General features: G+C 41.1%; 1 protein-coding gene across 3 annotated transcripts in view; it reads right to left on the bottom strand.

Annotated features, from left to right (window-relative positions):
* Nucleotides 1–1,260: 1,260 nt before the first annotated feature.
* The window catches only part of LOC137261118 (serine/threonine-protein phosphatase 6 regulatory ankyrin repeat subunit C-like), a 43,265-nt gene continuing 24,416 nt past the window's right edge, over nucleotides 1,261–20,109 (bottom strand). Inside the window, exons 1-9 of one of the 3 annotated variants that reach the window (XM_067798809.1) lie at nucleotides 17,356–17,418; nucleotides 15,104–15,228; nucleotides 14,031–14,232; nucleotides 13,165–13,329; nucleotides 9,706–9,887; nucleotides 7,303–7,375; nucleotides 2,982–3,146; nucleotides 2,549–2,690; nucleotides 1,261–1,949 (exon numbers count right to left, since the gene is read on the bottom strand). In XM_067798809.1, the coding sequence (XP_067654910.1) occupies nucleotides 1,802–1,949; nucleotides 2,549–2,690; nucleotides 2,982–3,146; nucleotides 7,303–7,375; nucleotides 9,706–9,887; nucleotides 13,165–13,329; nucleotides 14,031–14,232; nucleotides 15,104–15,193 (1,167 nt within the window). In that variant the 5' untranslated portion in view covers nucleotides 15,194–15,228; nucleotides 17,356–17,418 and the 3' untranslated portion in view covers nucleotides 1,261–1,801. Of the gene's footprint in view, nucleotides 1,950–2,548; nucleotides 2,691–2,981; nucleotides 3,147–7,302; nucleotides 7,376–9,705; nucleotides 9,888–13,164; nucleotides 13,330–14,030; nucleotides 14,233–15,103; nucleotides 15,229–17,112; nucleotides 17,419–20,109 lie in introns of those variants that run through there. The other 2 variants (XM_067798808.1, XM_067798810.1) reach the window with 2 other exon arrangements.

Here is a 20,109-nt window from a genome sequence, read left to right as displayed (position 1 = left end):
TAAAATAAGAATCGCCATGCCATCAGTGAACCAAACAAGAGAAACTATTGAAACCTGACGTCAGCCAGCTACAGCAATTCTGTCACATGGTTAAACATATAATTTTGACAAAAGAAAAAGGGCAAAACACTATTCCTATTTTTCAAAATGCTTTTAAGAGTAAGTGAATTGCCCTCTTTGGAAAGTATGTGCATTTTATCACACCTACCAAAACTGCTCAAAAGGCATCAATAAATTATGTCTGTGTTTCCCTTTGTTAAATCTGAAAAAGCGCCCCCTCAGTCGATGCTACTGGCAAACTGTTCTCTTATTTCTCTGGAGCCAGGGGGCATCAGGATAGTCTAGTATTTGGTACGATTCCACACATGTGTATATTGTGTGAAGACAGTAGTCTGTATTATCACCGCTAAAAGACTAGCCTCTTCCATTACTTTTATTGAGTTCATATTTCGATCTGTCAGTTCACTGAGTTCATGTTTTGATCTACTGGTTCAGTGGAGTTTATACTGAAGCATTACATCCAACGTTGATCAATTACATTCTAACTCATGGAAACAGATATGTTTGTGAAGAATATCGTTATGGTCATAGCATTGAACTTTTCAGGACTCAAATGAAACGCTTATTTGTCAGGTGTAGAGGCAGACCCAGAGATATGGGCCACATTACTTACATAAAGTTTTTATCATGTGATGACAGCCTTGAATGTGTGGTCCTGAATTATGCCATACAAGGGTGGATACAGCTTTCCGAGAAAAACAGGTGCACAAATCAGAAAGGGGGTGGGTGTGGATGCATCCCTGCACTTTCCCTCTGGATTTGGCTGTGGTCTTACATGATTAACATTGGTAATATCTCATATAAAATGTTGATGGCTTGTAAATCTGGCTGAGCACAATGAGTAAGTAAGTGTTTGGTTTACTGCTACTTTTATCAGTATTATGATTAATGTTTGTGGAATGCTCAATGTGATGCACATCTATTACATTCGCACCTTATGTGCAAGCCTGTGAGCATGGATTTGTGTCAACAAATCTGCACACATAAACCTCATAAGAATAGATCACATACCAAACCTCTAAGAGACTAGTACATGCTTTATATATTGAAAATATCTTTTTCGGTTTAAAGAGGATAACATTTATAGTTCTTACCATGAACAGACACAAGACACATCATGGTCCTACACACTTGTGTTTTCATTGAATGATACTAAGTAGTTGGATTATGACAAGATGTGCTAAAATGCAATTGAAGATATTTTGTTTCCAAGTTTCATTTATTAAAACAATGATAAGAAATATATGAAAATCAACACAGAAAGGCAGCAGGAAATATCACAGTGGAAGATGAGGATAATCCCACAGCTAGATCATTGAGGTGTGAGAAACAACAGCTTAGGGTGGTCAGCATCAGACTGACTTGGGCACAGTGAATATAGGATGGAATCTCTGTCTCCCTCAGCTATAAAGGAGAGCCAAGGGAGGAGTTCTGAGGTTTTGGAACCCTTTTGAAAATATCTTTGATCTGTTCAAAGTTTTATATATATGTATATATCACTGTCCACACCTCTCACAGACATACAAAAGTACACAGAGACACACACAGACACAAAACTTTAAATACTACTGGAACTGAAGTAGATATTCCAAATGTAATAACCGCATAAAGCAACAGTTTGGAATGTTTCTGTTACTGTTTGTATTAGTCAGTTAACAGAAGTAAGTTTACAGTTAAGGCTTGTGAAGGTTTTCTTGTATAAGTTTTTTAAAGGTAAAGTGTAGACAAGCTTTCTCCCTCCTCACAGATGGAAGTGGAATTTGGAATTGGGGTCGAGGTGTTCACCAAAGAACTTGGCAGCCAGGTCCCGATCTGGCAGCAATGTCTTCTGCTGGTTCTCTGTCTGTTCACGCTGGTGCTTATTTTTTTGTAACTGGGATGGAGTTTTTCTGAAACCATGACATATAGTTTGTGAGATACAAGTCAGAGACAATGTATTAGAGTTGATGGATAAGTTCTGAGCTTAACACAGAAGGAATTGCATAGTGGAGAAATGACTTGTTCTGGAAAGAACATTGTCAGAGAGGACAATATATCAATCATAACTGGGTCAGGTGGGCAAATTGTTTCACTGTTTACAAGTCAATGAAACAAACACAAATCTGTGATCTTTTAAAACTAGACAACCTTACAGAAAAACTGTGCAACACCAAGATTTGTATTGAGAATTAAGTGATGGCTAGAACTGTAAGGCATAGCTTAGCAGTGGTGTTAGCAAGGGAACCACGCTGCACAAGTCGGAGGTTTTTAGCACATGAGTATAGTGCTTAGACTTAATTATTTATATATTTTATCCCCTTAAAGAAAAACCAAATATGTCTACATTAAGATCTGAGAATTTAATTAGGATAAATGGGCTCTAAAAGATCATACTGCGGTCAGCCTAAGAATTCTGCAAGGTAAAGGCAACTGACAGTGCAGCCGATGCTAAGATCATGTGGTCTTTGATTGAGTAAGCTACAGATGTAGTTTGTAAAATGCTACTGACTTCATTGGAGGTAGTGGAGAAATAAAGGCAGTGGCCTTGGCAGCTGAGATGTCCCTCTCTACACGTGACGGCTTGTGTGTCCTCTCCCACTCCTTCTTCTCGTATCTCTTGTAGCACAATGGACATGGCACTTCATTCTTGACTGCAGTGACAAAGCACCTTAGTAGTCACAATTCAAAGCATGCATGACATATTGGTCAAAGTACACCATATACATTTTAAATTATCAACTGATAATCTACACATGAATTAATTATTTAGGTACATGGATATATATTTAGGTACATGACTGGACAAGTGTTGCAACATGACAACTCCTGATTGTTGTGTAATACTATCACAGTCACTAATGTTCCACCCGTTTAATCTGGACTGGACAAAGAAGAAGTTGAACACAACGGTGAGGATGGTGGTGTCCATCAGTGTCTCTCACCAGCTCGTTCCATGAGTATTGGGTGTCCATGTTTCTTGGCAGCGTCCATCACTGTGTCCCCCTTGATGTTGGGGGCCTGTAGGTCTCCTCCATGCTGCAGACAGCAGTTCAAGCACTCTGCCCATCCCCCCTCTGCGGCATAGTGGCCTGGAGTATTGCCAAAATCTGCAACACAATTTATATCCATAGTACTCATGCACATAGCAACAGGTGATCTATCTCACAGCTTCATGATATTTACTGACCGTTGTATAACTGTACAGAAGTCATTTATACAGTGTTCCCAGAAATTATTGAGAAAATCTTTGTTTTTTTTCTAATGATGCTAAGATTGGAAAAAGGGCTTTCACTATGCACCAAGCATACTAAATAAGGGAGAGAACTCTTGAAGGCTTAGAAGGCAGCTCATTACGTCAAGAGTTATTTCCCTTGTCTGAGCAGACGGCTTCCTGTGTTGACATGGCAGAATTTACAGCAAGAGAGAAAAGAAAGCTCATTCTAGATGATTTTGAAAGGGGTGAGGCTGATGCTAAAGTGTTAGCTTGTAGACATGGTATTCCTCTGTCTACAGTATACAGAACTTTGAAGAATATTCAAACAGGAACCGGGATAGAGCACAAAGCAGGGGCAGGTCGGCCTAGGAAATTCAGTGTTGTGGATCGCCGAAGACTTGGGCAGATTGTGAGTAGGGGCAAATTGAAAAGTGTTGAGAACATCAGAAATGAAATGATTAGCAGAGGAAGTCCTCAGGTATGCAATGAAACAGTTAGGCAGGAATTACAGAGACTTAATTGGGTGAAAAAACGTGGAATTCCCTCGCCGTTGATGCACAAAAGGAAAAACGTTTAAACTGGTGTCGGGCTCATGAAAATCAAGATTGGGATAATGTTTTCTTTTCAGATGAAAGTTCTGTTTTTCTTTTCCCTAATTGTGTGAAAATTTGGACCAAAGATACTGTCAAACCTATCTACCAGCGACCAAAACATAGCCCGAAGTTTCACATGTGGGGTGGCATATCGGCTCGCGGAGTGACGCCATTGTGTGTTTTCACGGGAAACTTGACAAAAGAAAGATATGTTGACATTCTAAATGGTCACCTTCTTCCGACAGCACAAACATTGTATGAAGATGATTGGATTTGCCAGCATGATAATGACCCAAAACACACTGCGTGCTACACAAAACAGTGGTTGTTGGGCGAAAATGTTCAAGCTTTAGACTGGCCCAGTTACAGCCCAGACCTAAACCCAATTGAGAATGTGTGGGGAGTCATGAAGGACAGAATAAACCAAAAGGGACTGAGAAATATTGAAGATATGAAGGCCGAGGTGGTCCAATATTGGGATACCCTGTCAGACGATTACCTACAAACTTTGATGAGTAGTGTGCCTAGGCGTATTCAGGCATGCATTGCTGAGCGAGGAGGTCTAACAAAGTACTGAAACAAGACTGAGACTGTAAAAGGATGATGTTTTAACATGTTTATGTAAGTAAAACGCCAGAAGTTAATAAACGTAATGAGTTACATGACGCAACATGATTCTCAATAATTTCTGGGAATACTATATGTCAGTATGAAAACTAGGTGTTGTGATACAATCATGATGGGGTTGTAAGGAATAATTATGGCGTTGTCCAAGAATCACAATGATGTTGTAAAGGAATCTCTATTTGGTGGTGAGGGAATCACTATGGTGGTGGTTGTAAAGGAATCACTGTGGTAATTGTGAGGGAATCACTGTCATGGTTGTGAGGGAATCACAATGGGGTTGTGAGGGAAAGGCTATGGGGTTGTGATGGAATGACTATGGGGTTGTGAGGGAATGACTATGGGGTTGTGAGGTAGTTACTATGGGGTTGTGAGGGAATGACTATGGGGTTGTGAGGGAATGACAATGGGGTAGTGAGGGAATGACTATGAGGTTGAGAGGGAATGACTGGGGTTGTGAGGGAATGACTATGGGGTTGTGAGGGAATGACTATGAGGTGAGGGAATGACTATATGGTTGTGAGGTAGTTACTATGGGGTTGTGAGGGAATGACAATGGGATAGTGAGGGAATGACTATGAGGTTGAGAGGGAATGACTATATGGTTGTGAGGGAATCACAATGGGGTTGTGAGGGAATGACTTTGGGGTTGTGAGGGAATGACCATGATGTTGTGAGGGAATAATGATGGTGGTTGTGAGGGAATGACTATGGGGTTGTGAGGGAATGACTATATGGTTGTGAGGTAGTTACTATGGGGTTGTGAGGGAATGACAATGGGATAGTGAGGGAATGACTATGGGGTTGTGAGGGAATGACTATGACGTTGTGAGGGAATAATGATGGTGGTTGTGATGGAACGGCTATGGGGTTGTGAGGGAATGACTATGGGGTTGTGAGGGAATTACTTTGGGGTTTGACGGGAACGCCTATGGGGTTGTGATGGTTGTGTCAGGGAATCCCTTGAGTTAAAAAAAGGATTGTATATGTATAGGAGAAAACATGCCTCCAAGGGTTTGGTAGACATAGTAAAACTAGAGGGGGAGGGATTTTCCCACCCAGATGATTTTACATTGTCTACCAAAACCGAGGAGAAATGTTTTCTCTATCATATACAATAATAATTATGATGGTGGTTCTGAGGGAATGACTGTGGGGTTGTGATGGAATGACGATGGGGTTGTGAGGGAATGACTATGGGTGTGTGAGGGAATGACTGTGGGGTTGTCAGGGAATGACTACGAGGTTGTGAGGAAATGACTGGGGTTGTGAGGGAATGACTATGAAGTTATGAGAGAATGACTGTAGGGTTGTGAGGGAATGACTGTGGGGTTGTGAGGGAATGACAATGGGGTAGTGAGGGAATGACTATGAGGTTGTGAGGGAATGACTATAAAGTTATGAGAGAATGACTGTAGGGTTGTGAGGGAATGACTGTGGGGTTGTGAGGGAATGACAATGGGGTAGTGAGGGAATGACTATGAGGTTGTGAGGGAATGACTATGGGGTTGTGAGGAAATGACTATGAGGTTGAGAGGGAATGACTTTGGGGTTGTGAGGGAATGACTATATGGTTGTGAGGTAGTTACTATGGGGTTGTGAGGGAATGACCATGGGGTTGTGAGGGAATTACTGTGGGGTTTTGAGGGAATGACAATGGGGTTGTGAGGGAATGACAATGGGGTTGTGAGGGAATGACTATGAGGTTGTGAGGGAATGACTATGAGGTTGAGAGGGAATGACTATGAGGTTGAGAGGGAATGACTTTGGGGTTGTGAGGGAATGACTATATGGTTGTGAGGTAGTTACTATGGGGTTGTGAGGGAATGACTATGGGGTTGTGAGGGAATGACAATGAGGTTGTGAGGGAATGACTATGGGGTTGTGAGGGAATGACTATGGGGTTGTGAGGGAATGACTATATGGTTGTGAGGGAATTACTGTGGGGTTGTGAGGGAATGACTATGGGGTTGTGAGGGAATGACTATGAGGTTGTGAGGGAATGACTATGGGGTTGTGAGGGAATGACTATATGGTTGTGAGGGAATGACTATGAGGTTGAGAGGGAATGACTTTGGGGTTGTGAGGGAATGACTATGAGGTTGTGAGGGAATGACTATGAGGTTGTGAGGGAATGACTATGGGGTTGTGAGGGAATGACTATATGGTTGTGAGGTAGTTACTATGGGGTTGTGAGGGAATGACCATGGGGTTGTGAGGGAATTACTGTGGAGTTTTGAGGGAATGACAATGGGGTTTTGAGGGAATGACAATGGGGTTGTGAGGGAATGACAATGGGGTTGTGAGGGAATGACTATGGGGTTGTGAGGGAATGACTATGAGGTTGTGAGGGAATGACTATGAGGTTGAGAGGGAATGACTATGGGGTTGTGAGGGAATGACTTTGGGGTTGTGAGGGAATGACTATGGGGTTGTGAGGGAATGACTATATGGTTGTGAGGTAGTTACTATGGGGTTGTGAGGGAATGACCATGGGGTTGTCAGGGAATTACTGTGGGGTTTTGAGGGAATGACAATGGGGTTTTGAGGGAATGACCATGGGGTTGTGAGGGAATGACTATGAGGTTGAGAGGGAATGACTTTGGGGTTGTGAGGGAATGACTATGTGGTTGTGAGGGAATGACTATGAGGTTGTGAGCGAATGACTATGAGGTTGTGAGGGAATAATGATGATTTGCTTAAAACCTGTCCCTCCAAACCGAAAATCTCAAATGCGGTTATTCTGGGAAAACAGAATGGATGGGAGAAATGGTTGTTTTGACAATAACTGTTTGTTACCTTCAACTCCTCTACTACAATAAATATACTCACAATCCCGGCAGTTTGCATCAGCCCCCTTCCCGTACAGCCAGTGCAGCACCTCCACAGACCCATGACAAGATGCCTGGAACACACACACACTAGCAGAACAGGCATGAAGTCTACACATAACCCTGGCAACACACACTGGTTGAACATACATGAAGTCTACATAGAACCCTGGCAACATACTAGTTTTGACCCAAGATGTATTCACTGCATGTATTATTTTTCAAACACAGATAGTACTCATTGCATGCACAACGACTCTGAAGCTGGGTGTACACACTGCATCTAGTGCATGCACTATAGTACAGACACAGAGTCCTCACTGTAGGAACTATAGTTCTTTGCCAGAGTGTTCTAACAGCATGTACTATAGTTCTGATCCAGTGTGTTCTAACAGCATGTACTATAGTTCTTTGCCAGAGTGTTCTCACAGCATGTACTATAGTTCTGATCCAGTGTGTTCTAACAGCATGTACTATAGTTCTTTGCCAGAGTGTTCTCACAGCATGTACTATAGTTCTGATCCAGTGTGTTCTCACAGCATGTACTATAGTTCTTTGCCAGAGTGTTCTCACAGCATGTACTATAGTTCTGATCCAGTGTGTTCTCACAGCACGTACTATAGTTCTTTGCCAGAGTGTTCTCACAGCATGTACTATAGTTCTGATCCAGTGTGTTCTAACAGCATGTACTATAGTTCTTTGCCAGAGTGTTCTCACAGCATGTACTATAGTTCTGATCCAGTGTGTTCTAACAGCATGTACTATAGTTCTTTGCCAGAGTGTTCTCACAGCATGTACTATAGTTCTGATCCAGTGTGTTCTAACAGCATGTACTATAGTTCTTTGCCAGAGTGTTCTCACAGCATGTACTATAGTTCTGATCCAGTGTGTTCTAACAGCATGTACTATAGTTCTGATCCAGTGTGTTCTCACAGCATGTACTATAGTTCTGATCCAGTGTGTTCTGACAGCATGCACTATAGTTCTGATTCAGTGTGTTCTCACAGCATGTACTATAGTTCTGATCCAGTGTGTTCTAACAGCATGTACTATAGTTCTGATTCAGTGTGTTCTAACAGCATGTACTATAGTTCTGATCTAGTGTGTTCTCACAGCATGTACTATAGTTCTGATCCAGTGTGTTCTAACAGCATGTACTATAGTTCTGATCCAGTGTGTTCTAACAGCATGTACTATAGTTCTTTGCCAGAGTGTTCTCACAGCATGTACTATAGTTCTGATCCAGTGTGTTCTAACAGCATGTACTATAGTTCTTTGCCAGAGTGTTCTCACAGCATGTACTATAGTTCTGATCCAGTGTGTTCTAACAGCATGTACTATAGTTCTGATCCAGTGTGTTCTCACAGCATGTACTATAGTTCTTTGCCAGAGTGTTCTGACAGCATGTACTATAGTTCTGATTCAGTGTGTTCTCACAGCATGTACTATAGTTCTGATCCAGTGTGTTCTAACAGCATGTACTATAGTTCTGATTCAGTGTGTTCTAACAGCATGTACTATAGTTCTGATCTAGTGTGTTCTCACAGCATGTACTATAGTTCTGATCCAGTGTGTTCTAACAGCATGTACTATAGTTCTTTGCCAGAGTGTTCTCACAGCATGTACTACAGTTCTGATCCAGTGTGTTCTCACAGCATGCACTATAGTTCTGATTCAGTGTGTTCTCACAGCATGTACTATAGTTCTGATCCAGTGTGTTCTAACAGCATGTACTATAGTTCTGATTCAGTGTGTTCTCATAGCATGTACTATAGTTCTGATCTAGTGTGTTCTAACAGCATGTACTATAGTTCTGATCTAGTGTGTTCTCACAACATGTACTATAGTTCTGATCCAGTGTGTTCTAACAGCATGTACTATAGTTCTTTGCCAGAGTGTTCTCACAGCATCTACTATAGTTCTGATCCAGTGTGTTCTCACAGCATGTACTATAGTTCTGATCCAATGTGTTCTCACAGCATGCACTATAGTTCTGATCCAGTGTGTTCTCACAGCATGTACTATAGTTCTGATCCAGTGTGTCCTCACAGCATGTACTATAGTTCTGATCCAGTGTGTTCTCACAGCATGTACTATAGTTCTGATCCAGTGTGTTCACACAGCACGTACTATAGTTCTGATCCAGTGTGTTCTCACAACATGTACTATAGTTCTGATCCAGTGTGTTCTCACAGCATGCATTGTAGTTCTGACTTAGTGTTCTCACGGCATGCACTATAGTTCTGACCAAGTGTGCTCTCACTGCATGTACTTTATTTCCTGACCCAGTTTGTTCTTACTGCCTGCACTGTAGTTCTGACCCAGTGTGTACTCAATGCATGCACTACAATTGTGACCTATGGTGCTTCTGTACAATTATGGTGGAAACACAGAGTGTACTCACTACATGTGCTGGTGTTTTGCCATCAGCTTGTATAGAGTTGATAGCTGTTCCCTGCTTGATAAGGAAGCGGAGACAGTCTAGCTTGTTGTACCGAGCAGCCACATGTGCTGCCAAGAAGCCACTGTTGTCACCCATCATTGTGTCACAGTCACGCTCCACCAAACAGATCATACAGTCAAGAGCTAGAAAACAAAAAGGTCATGTTAAATCAAAGCGTATAATTTGGATTTCATATTCTTTTGACATCTCAGCTACACTAGATCATGTTTTTCCTGACAAAAAATGTCTTTGTAAAGAGTAGCTAAGACAATGCAGGGATTGAAATTATTAGTGCCGATGGCACAGCAGAAATTGAAATGGCATGGATTCTGTTCCAGTGTGCCCTTACAGCACACTTGATTTGTTTGGGTAAGTGGAAGCATGTTTTCACCACTATCATCTTTCAAGATTTAAAGTGACATTGTGAACAATGATTAATGATCAAGGTCCAACAGCCAGTTAATCATCAATGTCTTGTCAAAGTTTGAGGTCAGTAAATAAACAAAAATACATACCTAGCATTGTTTTGTTAGTGGACGTTACCTTATAATTACAACTTTTACATTCACTTCAAGCCATGTCAAGTTTTGAAGTTCAGTTTAATAGACCATGAATTTATGGCACACCTGAATTGAAATGGCACCACAGACACAAACAGGGGAGGTTCCAATTTTATTGTTCAGCATCAAATTGACCCTCACTCCTTTGCATAAGTTTAGGCAAAAAGGATGTGCCTGGCCACCTTGGAGTTGGAATGAAACAAAATCCGCTGGAATTCTGGAGTGACACACTTCCCTGACATAACTGCCTCGAAAAGTAGAGGTCAGGAAACTTGAATTGTCAAACCCCTCCACATCACGATACAGAATCATGCTCCAGATTCATCCAATCACCAAGGTGGTAGTATCTCCGTGTCTTAGTATAAAACTAAGTGAAGTAGTTCTAACCCATAAGCAAAGAGAACATGAGGCAGACAAACAATTCAGATTTATATCCCGGAAAATACAGTAAATCAGCAACTACATAAGATCATCCCCTATCTGCATTGTTGAGCTGTAGACAGCTGTTGTCCAAAAAAACAGGGGACCAAACTAGTACAGGGCTTGGATGTCCTTGATCGAGAAGTCCTAAAGGTAGTTGGGAGAGATGGCCGAGTATGATCGCATCCCTCCATAACAGCATGGAGAGAACTGTTGCAAAGGAGAGCCACTGTAGATGCTAACGCCCGTGTCTCATGTGAATTGGAAGCTGTCAGGGGCGGTAACCCAGAGAAGGTGTAAGCCCAAAAGATGTGCTCTCTCATCCAGCAGGATAATGTGATGCGAGACACTTTAGCCCTGGATGTTGAGAACAATGGAATAAAGAGGCACTTGCGGAGATGGTGGCAATCTTTAGAGGCAGCAAGAAAAATCTCCAGAGCTCTAACAGGGCAAAGCTGCAGATCTTCATTGGCATGAGGTCCAAGGATTGTGGACAACAGTGGTTCTTGGCAATGAAATCCCAATGGAGACAGAGGAAAACTTTGCCATGCAACTTCTGTAAATGCCCAAAGCATGGAGCTCAAAAATTCAAGCAGCTGCAGCCAAGGCCACTATGAAGAAGGTCTTGAAGGAGAAGTTTTAAGTCCTTCCGCTCTAGGGCTAATAATTCGCTGAGGCCAAATGAAGCAGCAACACAGATGAATTCCATGCAGGAGGTCTGAACTTTGTAGACTCATAGGCAAACTTGGACCGCAGCAAGTACTGAAGCTCAAAAACCGTCAAGACCTTACTGCCAGTGGTGGTAGCCAGGACCAAGTTGATCACAGCAAGGTAAGAGGCCAAAGTGGAACCCTTTAGCTTCTTAGACAGCTGCAAATGTTGAGAAATTCAGCAGGTACTTGAGGTGAATAGAAAAGGAAGATGTAATTCCTCTGGACTTGCAATATCCCTCAAAATACTCCCACTTCTCATCATAATGTGAGCAGGCGGAAGTCTGGTGAGCAGAAATGATGGCATCCTTGATATCTCCAGGGCATACATTCCAATGAATCTCCATTATACTCAGGATGCTTCTACGGCTATCAGATGTCTACGCTGGGAAGTTGAGTGTACCAATCACAATGCACTTTCACTTTTTAGATTCTCTAACCGATTAAACTTGGCAACACAAATCATGCAGAGGTTCTCTGAAAGAGGTAGAAGGAGCTCTTACATATATATTTTCAAAAGGTTCAAGCCTGTCAGTTTGTCTGTATGATTTCCCCCAAATCTGGGTCGCACTGCGAACAAAATTTCTCAGCTGCGGCCACTATCATTTTTGACAGTTTGGTTGATTGGTTGCTGTGAGAATGTAGGTAGATGCATCCAGGGTATAGTGGAGACATCAGAATATATACCCTGGAGGTTTAGGTCTGCAAACTTTGCAAGATCAACACACCAACTTGTGAGTTTCTGGATTACTTTGGTAGAGGAGCCAGAGAAGGGGAAGGTGTAAGCGTTGAGCCCATCCCAAAAATATGCCTAAACATTTAGTTGGTGTTGTAATGGTGAGACAAACTTCAGGAGCTCATCATCGAACTGTGTGGCGAATAGGTCGACTTGGAGCCCTGATAATGGGAAGACCAGTTCCTGGAAGATCTGTGGGTTAAACTGCCATAGGAGATGGCCAATCGAAGCAGGACAGAGCATCTGTGATGACATTCCCAACTCCAGAAATGTGTCTGGCTCGAGCATCGATGGTGAGGGAGTTAATTAAATGGAAAAACTGAAATTCCAGATGAAGAATGTTTGCTGAACTTATTTCATTCGCTATCTGCTCCATGGAAGTGAAACAACACAAGGGGAACAAGTTTGAGTGAAGACATGGCTGGCGTATCATTTTGATATCGCTTTTCACACCAAAACAGATGTAGACTTAGGCACATACTATTTTTTACAACACAAATGGATAAAGCTGAATTAGCTGTTAGCTATAATTTAGCATTGTTGGGGGGGATTTTGTCTTATTGTATAACTGCATAAAAATGTTGCTCCTGCTATACTGTTATAATGAGTACCCATGGTGGGTATTTGAAAAGTATACTTGAAACTAGAAACTAGAAATACCCACTTAGTTTCGAATGTATGGGTATCATACCTATCTCTGATGATGATTCGGAAATAGTCTCCCTCGACCATTGGATGTTCGTCTCAGGGTCACACTGTATTATCAATCTCAACTCAAGTTCATGCCAAGGCTTTTTACACCCCGTCACATGTGGGCTCGAACCCGACACCTCAACCTCGCTGCATCACTAGCTTGGCGCTTTAGCCACCTCACTGACCACGCCCCCATACAATGAGATAGAATAAACTTAAAAACGATTGTTGTGTGTATTTGACATTGAGCTGTGTATGTGTATTTCAGTAGGTGTTTCTACTGTAGTAGGATTGTATGTACCTCCATACTGAGCTGTGTAGTGTAGTGGAGTCTTGCCACTTTTACAGCGGCTGTCCAGGTCTACGCCATGGTCAAACAACACCTTGACAACTTTAACTTGGTTCCTCATAGCTGCCAGATGGCTGGGTTGTCTCCCTTTCTTGTCTTCAGCTACAAGGTTGGCGCCTGCAAGTCAAATTGCCAGTGTTTTATGTGCACATGGCAAGTCCAAAACACATTTATATATGTATATAAAGAACTTGTACATATCCAACCTGAACAGAAGGAAATAAATGTTTGGTTCTTTAATTTGGGTCAGAGCGTCAGAATACACTTGACACTATGCATTATGCATATGGCTTTACAAATCTTGTTCATTTCATGATTGCCAGCTGACAACAACATTAAGCAGCTCAGCATTGTTATTTACTAAACATATTACTAAGAGACAAAGATGCCCTTTAAGTCCAGGCAGAAGTTATTAATTTGAAAGAGCTTCCATTATCAGGGAATCATTTATATACATTTAGTTTGAGTATCATTCACATTTTCAGTTAATGTGCAGTGTGGGGGAATTTGCTTAATTTCATAGTTTTGGTTTTGGTGTTTTAAATGCCTTCACACATTTTCTTTTACTTTTTGTACTTGGGGAATGGGGAATAGAAACTGCCTCCTTCCCACTACCCCTGTAAGAAAATTCTGTTTATAATTTATGGCTGACAAATGTCCCACAATGGAGTTTAAAACCTTTTTAATGTCCCATTCCTGCAGCTTCTCCATTGCACAGATGTTAAAGACTGTTATAAATCCAGCTTTCATTTCCAGAAGAATATTACTTTGAATAAATCTATACTTGACAGCACTAAATTGTATCAACAAATACTCACCCTTGTCAACCAGCAGTTTCAAGCACTTGAGTTCTCCATTATATGCAGCTAGATGCAGTGGAGTCTGTCCAAGGGGGTCGCGCACATCAATGTTGTCTAGATGCTGCAGGAGTATCTTCACACACTCTGTGTGGCCTCCAACACAGGCATCATGTAATGGACTCCTCTCACCATCACCACCCTGACTAGGATCTGCTCCTTCCTGAACAGCACATGACGTTAAGACTGGTACTAATATCAGTGTATGAAATAGCGTCTGCCCAGTGGCCAGCTGCTTGCTAGTTACATGGTGGGCATACAACTTTATTTGCTAGCCAGCCCTGAGGGCCAACACATTTTGCAAGGGTGTATATTTCAGTATTTTCACCATGTGATTGACTGCAGGAAATATTTTGAAAATAATTTACAACTGTGGTAGCTAGATGACATCTGCAAGTATAGTTCATGCTCAAATCAAACTGTAACTTCCACAGATCAGCCTACCCATTTATCTAGTACCAAATGTGATTGTTTTAGAGAATGCTTTCAATGACCAATCTGTATTTGTAAATTTGCTGTTGCACATGCTTACTTTCCACAGGGAAAGTTACAAATCCCCTGTGCTCATTGCATGAAGAACTTGAAGAGAACATTCAAAGATAATGCGATTGATTCTGAATTTGCAGTTTTGGCAGTTTTTCCTGATGGCAGGGACACTAAATCAAGCAACAATGACCACCAAGTTATGTTTTTTATACTTGCGTTTGCACATGTTTAAGTTAACATCAATGTAAGTAATTCACTAATTGCATTATTTTAACACCTTATCTCTATTTCCTATTTGAATACAGGATGGCTTACATATTACCAGGGCTTAAAACATTTTTCAGTTATCAGCCCTGTGGGCTTCCTTGGATATTTATGAGTTTCATATACTGCTGATATCAACTGATACTGAAACATAACAGAGTTTACATATCACGGTTTGGAAACACTCAAGTTCATTGTTCATAAAAACAAACGAAAATTACAAATAGATACACTCTGAATCTTCTGTTGTTCAACATGTTCATTTGAGCTGAAGTCCAACTGACCTCAATAAGTTTCATGACTTCTGTTACTTGTCCATATGAACAGGCCAGGTGGAAAGGTGACTTTGGTAATCGGACACCAGCCATTTCCATGATTTCTCCAGTCTGTTCAATATCTTATTTGGAATCTGCAACACATGACAGGATACATGCCCACATCCATTTCTTACAGTAGAGAAGGATTTAATAAGGGAATAGCTGAAGAAACACTGATGTTTTTGAAAACACTTCACCCCTTCAGTCACGACAGCTTCCACTAGTACTTTTGTTGTCTATTGATTGCCTAGTCTAAGGACCCAGTGGCAAGGTATTCCAGAACGCCAGTCAGACAGACTTGGGCTGTGGCTCCAGATGGGACTCAACCTACAAGATGCTCTAATGATTGAAAAAGTGCGTCAGTAAGTGGTGAACAGCCCTACAGATCATTGGGTGTAACTGTTCGAAAAGAGGTACCTGACCATCGACCATCGAATTACTTATACTGGGGCCACTAAACATTCTCTATGCATGATCTGAAGGAATCTTAATCGCTATATTTTTGGCAACAAGGATATACAGACAACGTAGTTCAGATGGAGTGGGAAGGGTCCTTTATGAAACATAAATGTTACAGCAGATATTTCATGGATGGGGGTCAGACAGATTCCAGATTTTAATGTCAGTAATTCTGCTAGATAATACTTACAGAGATTCAACACATCCTGTTGGTTTCAAGTAAACAAGCCATTGATGTTAGGCTGTCGATTTACATACAAAATTACTTCTAAGAGGCGTGTCTAGTGCGTAAAAACGGAAATACTGATTTGCAGTGATACCATGAATGCTGTGATACAACACGATCCATGTATAAATTTTTGTTTATCTGTCAGGAGGTTTGAGGCCAAAAAGGGAATATCATTTGTACTCCAGTTACCTCGGATACATCATGTTCAGTTACATCATAAGCATCAAATACATGGCAAAGATTTCTGCCCATTAACCCGTTTCATTTTTATCCCTCCATTAATAAGAACAAATGTTTATTTATTAAAACACCTTTACACTAACTATTACCCTAACCCTAAACCATATCCTAACCCAAACCCTAAGACCCTAATTCTAACCCTAAAACCTCAAAATAAACAAACATATCCCAAAGCAAGCTGAATTTGACGATTGCATTGCTAGCACTATATCGGGGAAGTATGTGCACAATCAGAGTGAGCAAACAGTTTCATCAGTAGGGCGGATGCCCAGTTCCTGTCATGAGAAGTTTTATTGACAGTTGAAATCCAGAAGTTCAGTTATCTAGAGAGCAAATAAACATCAGTATTATGATCATATTATCCGATTATATATCCAAGATCGTTAATAACACTCCACATGCATAATCAATTGCCCCTTTAACGAAAAATAGCAATGGAAATTCAGCAAGATCAGTTGTCTGCTGTTGATAGGTTATGTATTATTCTATTAAACACGAAGTCATGTGATCAAAACACTCTCACTGTGCTGGGGTAAAAGTATGGCTCATCGTCGAAAACTCATACAAAATACCCCGATGTGGCAAGTGGCTACGGTTTCACCGATATGATGTCATCAACACTATTTTTGTAGGAAACACAAGATACTTATGTGTGAAATAGTTGAATACATCTTTATCACTCAAGGTTAGCAAAATCAAAACTTTTAATGGCATTTAAGTTAAAAAGAACTTTTGTTTTACATCGTTGAAAACCCTAACACCGGGATATAAACGGTAAAAAACATTTGCTCTTATTTATATATTGATAAGAGTTTCGCCCGTAACAAATGTTTATTTAACAAAACTCCTAACGCTAACTTAAATATATTAGTGGGTAACTATGTAACCCGAACCCTACGACCCAAATTCTAAGTCTAGAAACCTCGAAATAGTCATAACAAATACATAATACATCTTAAATGGGGGTTACGAGCGGAACTCTTACCAATACACGGATGTTTATCCTATCATTACTATTCGGAATCAAGCGGCCATTTGAATAACTGACTTTGCGAATACGGGTGTCGTTCATTTGGTCGCCATATTGTTTACATCCAGGGAGATTCGTTCACGACATGTCGTTACAAGGCGGCCAACTTTACAAATCCACTTATATAGAGAAAATTGCTAGCGCTGTAAACAAAACAGTCATTTCAGGGCATTCGTATAACCAAGTAGATGTTTGGTAAGAAAAACTTGTGTTTACATAATTATAATTAGCGACAGGTTAATACGGCGCAAACTCTCCTACCCAGAGTTCCATGGTTCGGTCGTCGCTATTTTACACCCTCTTCAGGGGACATGGCGAGGGATTGAATTTATCGAGTTGTACACCCTCGTGGCATCTCGCGTCTTATTCAAAGTGACTGTCATTTTGTCTGTGCGCCGAAAATAGATTTGCGCGAACAAGGCACATATAACCCACATATATATACATGAACAGAAGAGACATACGCGTGTGACAATAATGATTGGATCTATTTTTGCACTTCAACATAAATATGATACTCCACGCTGGAGTGACACGATTTTTCGTTTTCCTACTTTTAAGAATATTTTCGACGGAGATGGAAAAGTGGAATGTCCATATGAATGTAGTCTCACAAGAATATTTTGGGAGGACATAAAAAGCTATGGTCTGCATATACAATGTATACCGACACCTCAGGATTTCAGAAACAAAAATCCATTAAGCCTCTGTTCAACGCCTTTGTGTTGATGCGGCACCTCATTCCAACACACCTACAGGCACATTCGCCCAGGGCGGCCCTATATAAATATGCGACTGCACGTTGGGAGGCCATTTTTTGGCGATTTTTCAGAATATTTGGGGAAGAGATGGAAAGGTGTTGTCTGCACATAAAATGTAGACGAACATGTCAGTATTTCAGAAAAAAAACATCGAGTCTTACTTCAACCGTTTAGTGGTGATGCGACCGCTGTTTCCAACACACCTATATTCACATTCGCCCACGGCGGCCCTGTATAAATATGCGACTGCACGTTGGGAGACCATTTTTTGGCGATTTTTCAGAATATTTGGAGAAGAGATGGAAAGGTATTGTCTGCACATAAAATGTAGACGAACATGTCAGTATTCCAGAAAAAAATACATCGAGTCGTACTTCAACCGTTTAGTGATCATACGGTCGCTGTTTCCAACACGACTATATGCACATTCACCCACGGCGGCCCTAAATAAATATGTGACTGCACGTTGGGAGACCATTTTTTGGCGATTTTTCAGAATATTTGGAAAAGAGATGGAAAGGTATTGTCTGCACATAAAATGTAGACGAACATGTCAGTATTTCAGAAAAAAATACAATGAGTCTTAGTTCAACCGTTTAATGGTGATACGGTCGCTGTTTTCAACACACCTATATGCACATTCACCCACGGCGGCCCTATATAAATATGCGACTGCACGTTGGGAGACCATTTTATGGCGATTTTTCAGAATAATTGGGGAAGAGATGGAAAGGTATTGTCTGCACATAAAAAGTAGACGAACATGTCAGTATTTCAGAAAAAAATACATCGAGTCGAACTTCAACCGTTTAGTGGTGATACGGCCCCTGTTTCCAACACACCTATATGCACATTCGCTCAGGGCGGCCCTATATAAATATGCGACTGCACGTTGGGAGACCATTTTTTGGCGATTTTTCAGAATATTTGGAAAAGAGATGGAAAGGTATTGTCTGCACATAAAATGTAGACGAACATGTCAGTATTCCAGAAAAAAATACATCGAGTCGTTCTTCTACCGTTTAGTGGTGATGCAACCGCTGTTTCCAACACACCTATATGCACATTCGCCCACGGCGGCCCTATATAAATATGCGACTGCACGTTGGGAGACCATTTTATGGCGATTTTTCAGAATATTTGGGGAAGAGATGGAAAGGTATTGTCTGCACATAAAATGTAGATGAACATGTCAGTATTTCAGAAAAAAATACGTCGAGTCTTACTTCAACCGTTTAGTGGTGATGCGACCGCTGTTTCCAACACACCTATATGCACATTCACCCACGGCGGCCCTATACAAATATGTGACTGCACGTTGGGAGACCATTTTATGGCGATTTTTCAGAATATTTGGAAAAGAGATGGAAAGGTATTGTCTGCACATAAAATGTAGACGAACATGTCAGTATTTCAGAAAAAAATACTTCGGGTCATCCTTCAAAGGTTTAGTGGTGATGCGGTCGCTGTTTCCAACACAACTATATGCACATTTGCCCACGGCGGCCCTATATAAATATGCGACTGCACGTTGGGAGACCATTTTATGGGGATTTTTCAGAATATTTGGGGAAGAGATGGAGAGGTATTGTCTGCACATAAAATGTAGACGAACATGTCAGTATTCCAGAAAAAAATACATCGAGTCGTACTTCAACCGTTTAGTGGTCATACGGTCGCTGTTTCCAACACGACTATATGCACATTCACCCACGGCGGCCCTATATAAATATGTGACTGCACGTTGGGAGACCATTTTATGGCGATTTTTCAGAATAATTGGAGAAGAGATGGAAAGGTATTGTCTGCACATAAAATGTAGATGAACATGTCAGTATTTCAGAAAAAAATACATCGAGTCATATTTCTACCGTTTAGTGGTGATGCGACCGCTGTTTCCAACACACCTATATGTACATTCGCCCACAGCGGCCCTATATAAATATGCGACTGCACGTTGGGAGACCATTTTATGGCGATTTTTCAGAATAATTGGGGAAGAGATGGAAAGGTATTGTCTGCACATAAAAAGTAGACGAACATGTCAGTATTTCAGAAAAAAATACATCGAGTCGAACTTCAACCGTTTAGTGGTGATACGGCCCCTGTTTCAAACACACCTATATGCACATTCGCTCAGGGCGGCCCTATATAAATATGCGACTGCACGTTGGGAGACCATTTTATGGCGATTTTTCAGAATATTTGGAAAAGAGATGGAAAGGTATTGTCTGCACATAAAAAGTAGACGAAG

Source organism: Haliotis asinina, chromosome 14 (assembly GCF_037392515.1).
Source record: "Haliotis asinina isolate JCU_RB_2024 chromosome 14, JCU_Hal_asi_v2, whole genome shotgun sequence".
Taxonomy (NCBI): domain Eukaryota; kingdom Metazoa; phylum Mollusca; class Gastropoda; order Lepetellida; family Haliotidae; genus Haliotis; species Haliotis asinina.
The sequence above is the reverse complement of the archived record's forward strand: the minus strand, read 5'-3'. Positions and strand labels throughout refer to the sequence as shown.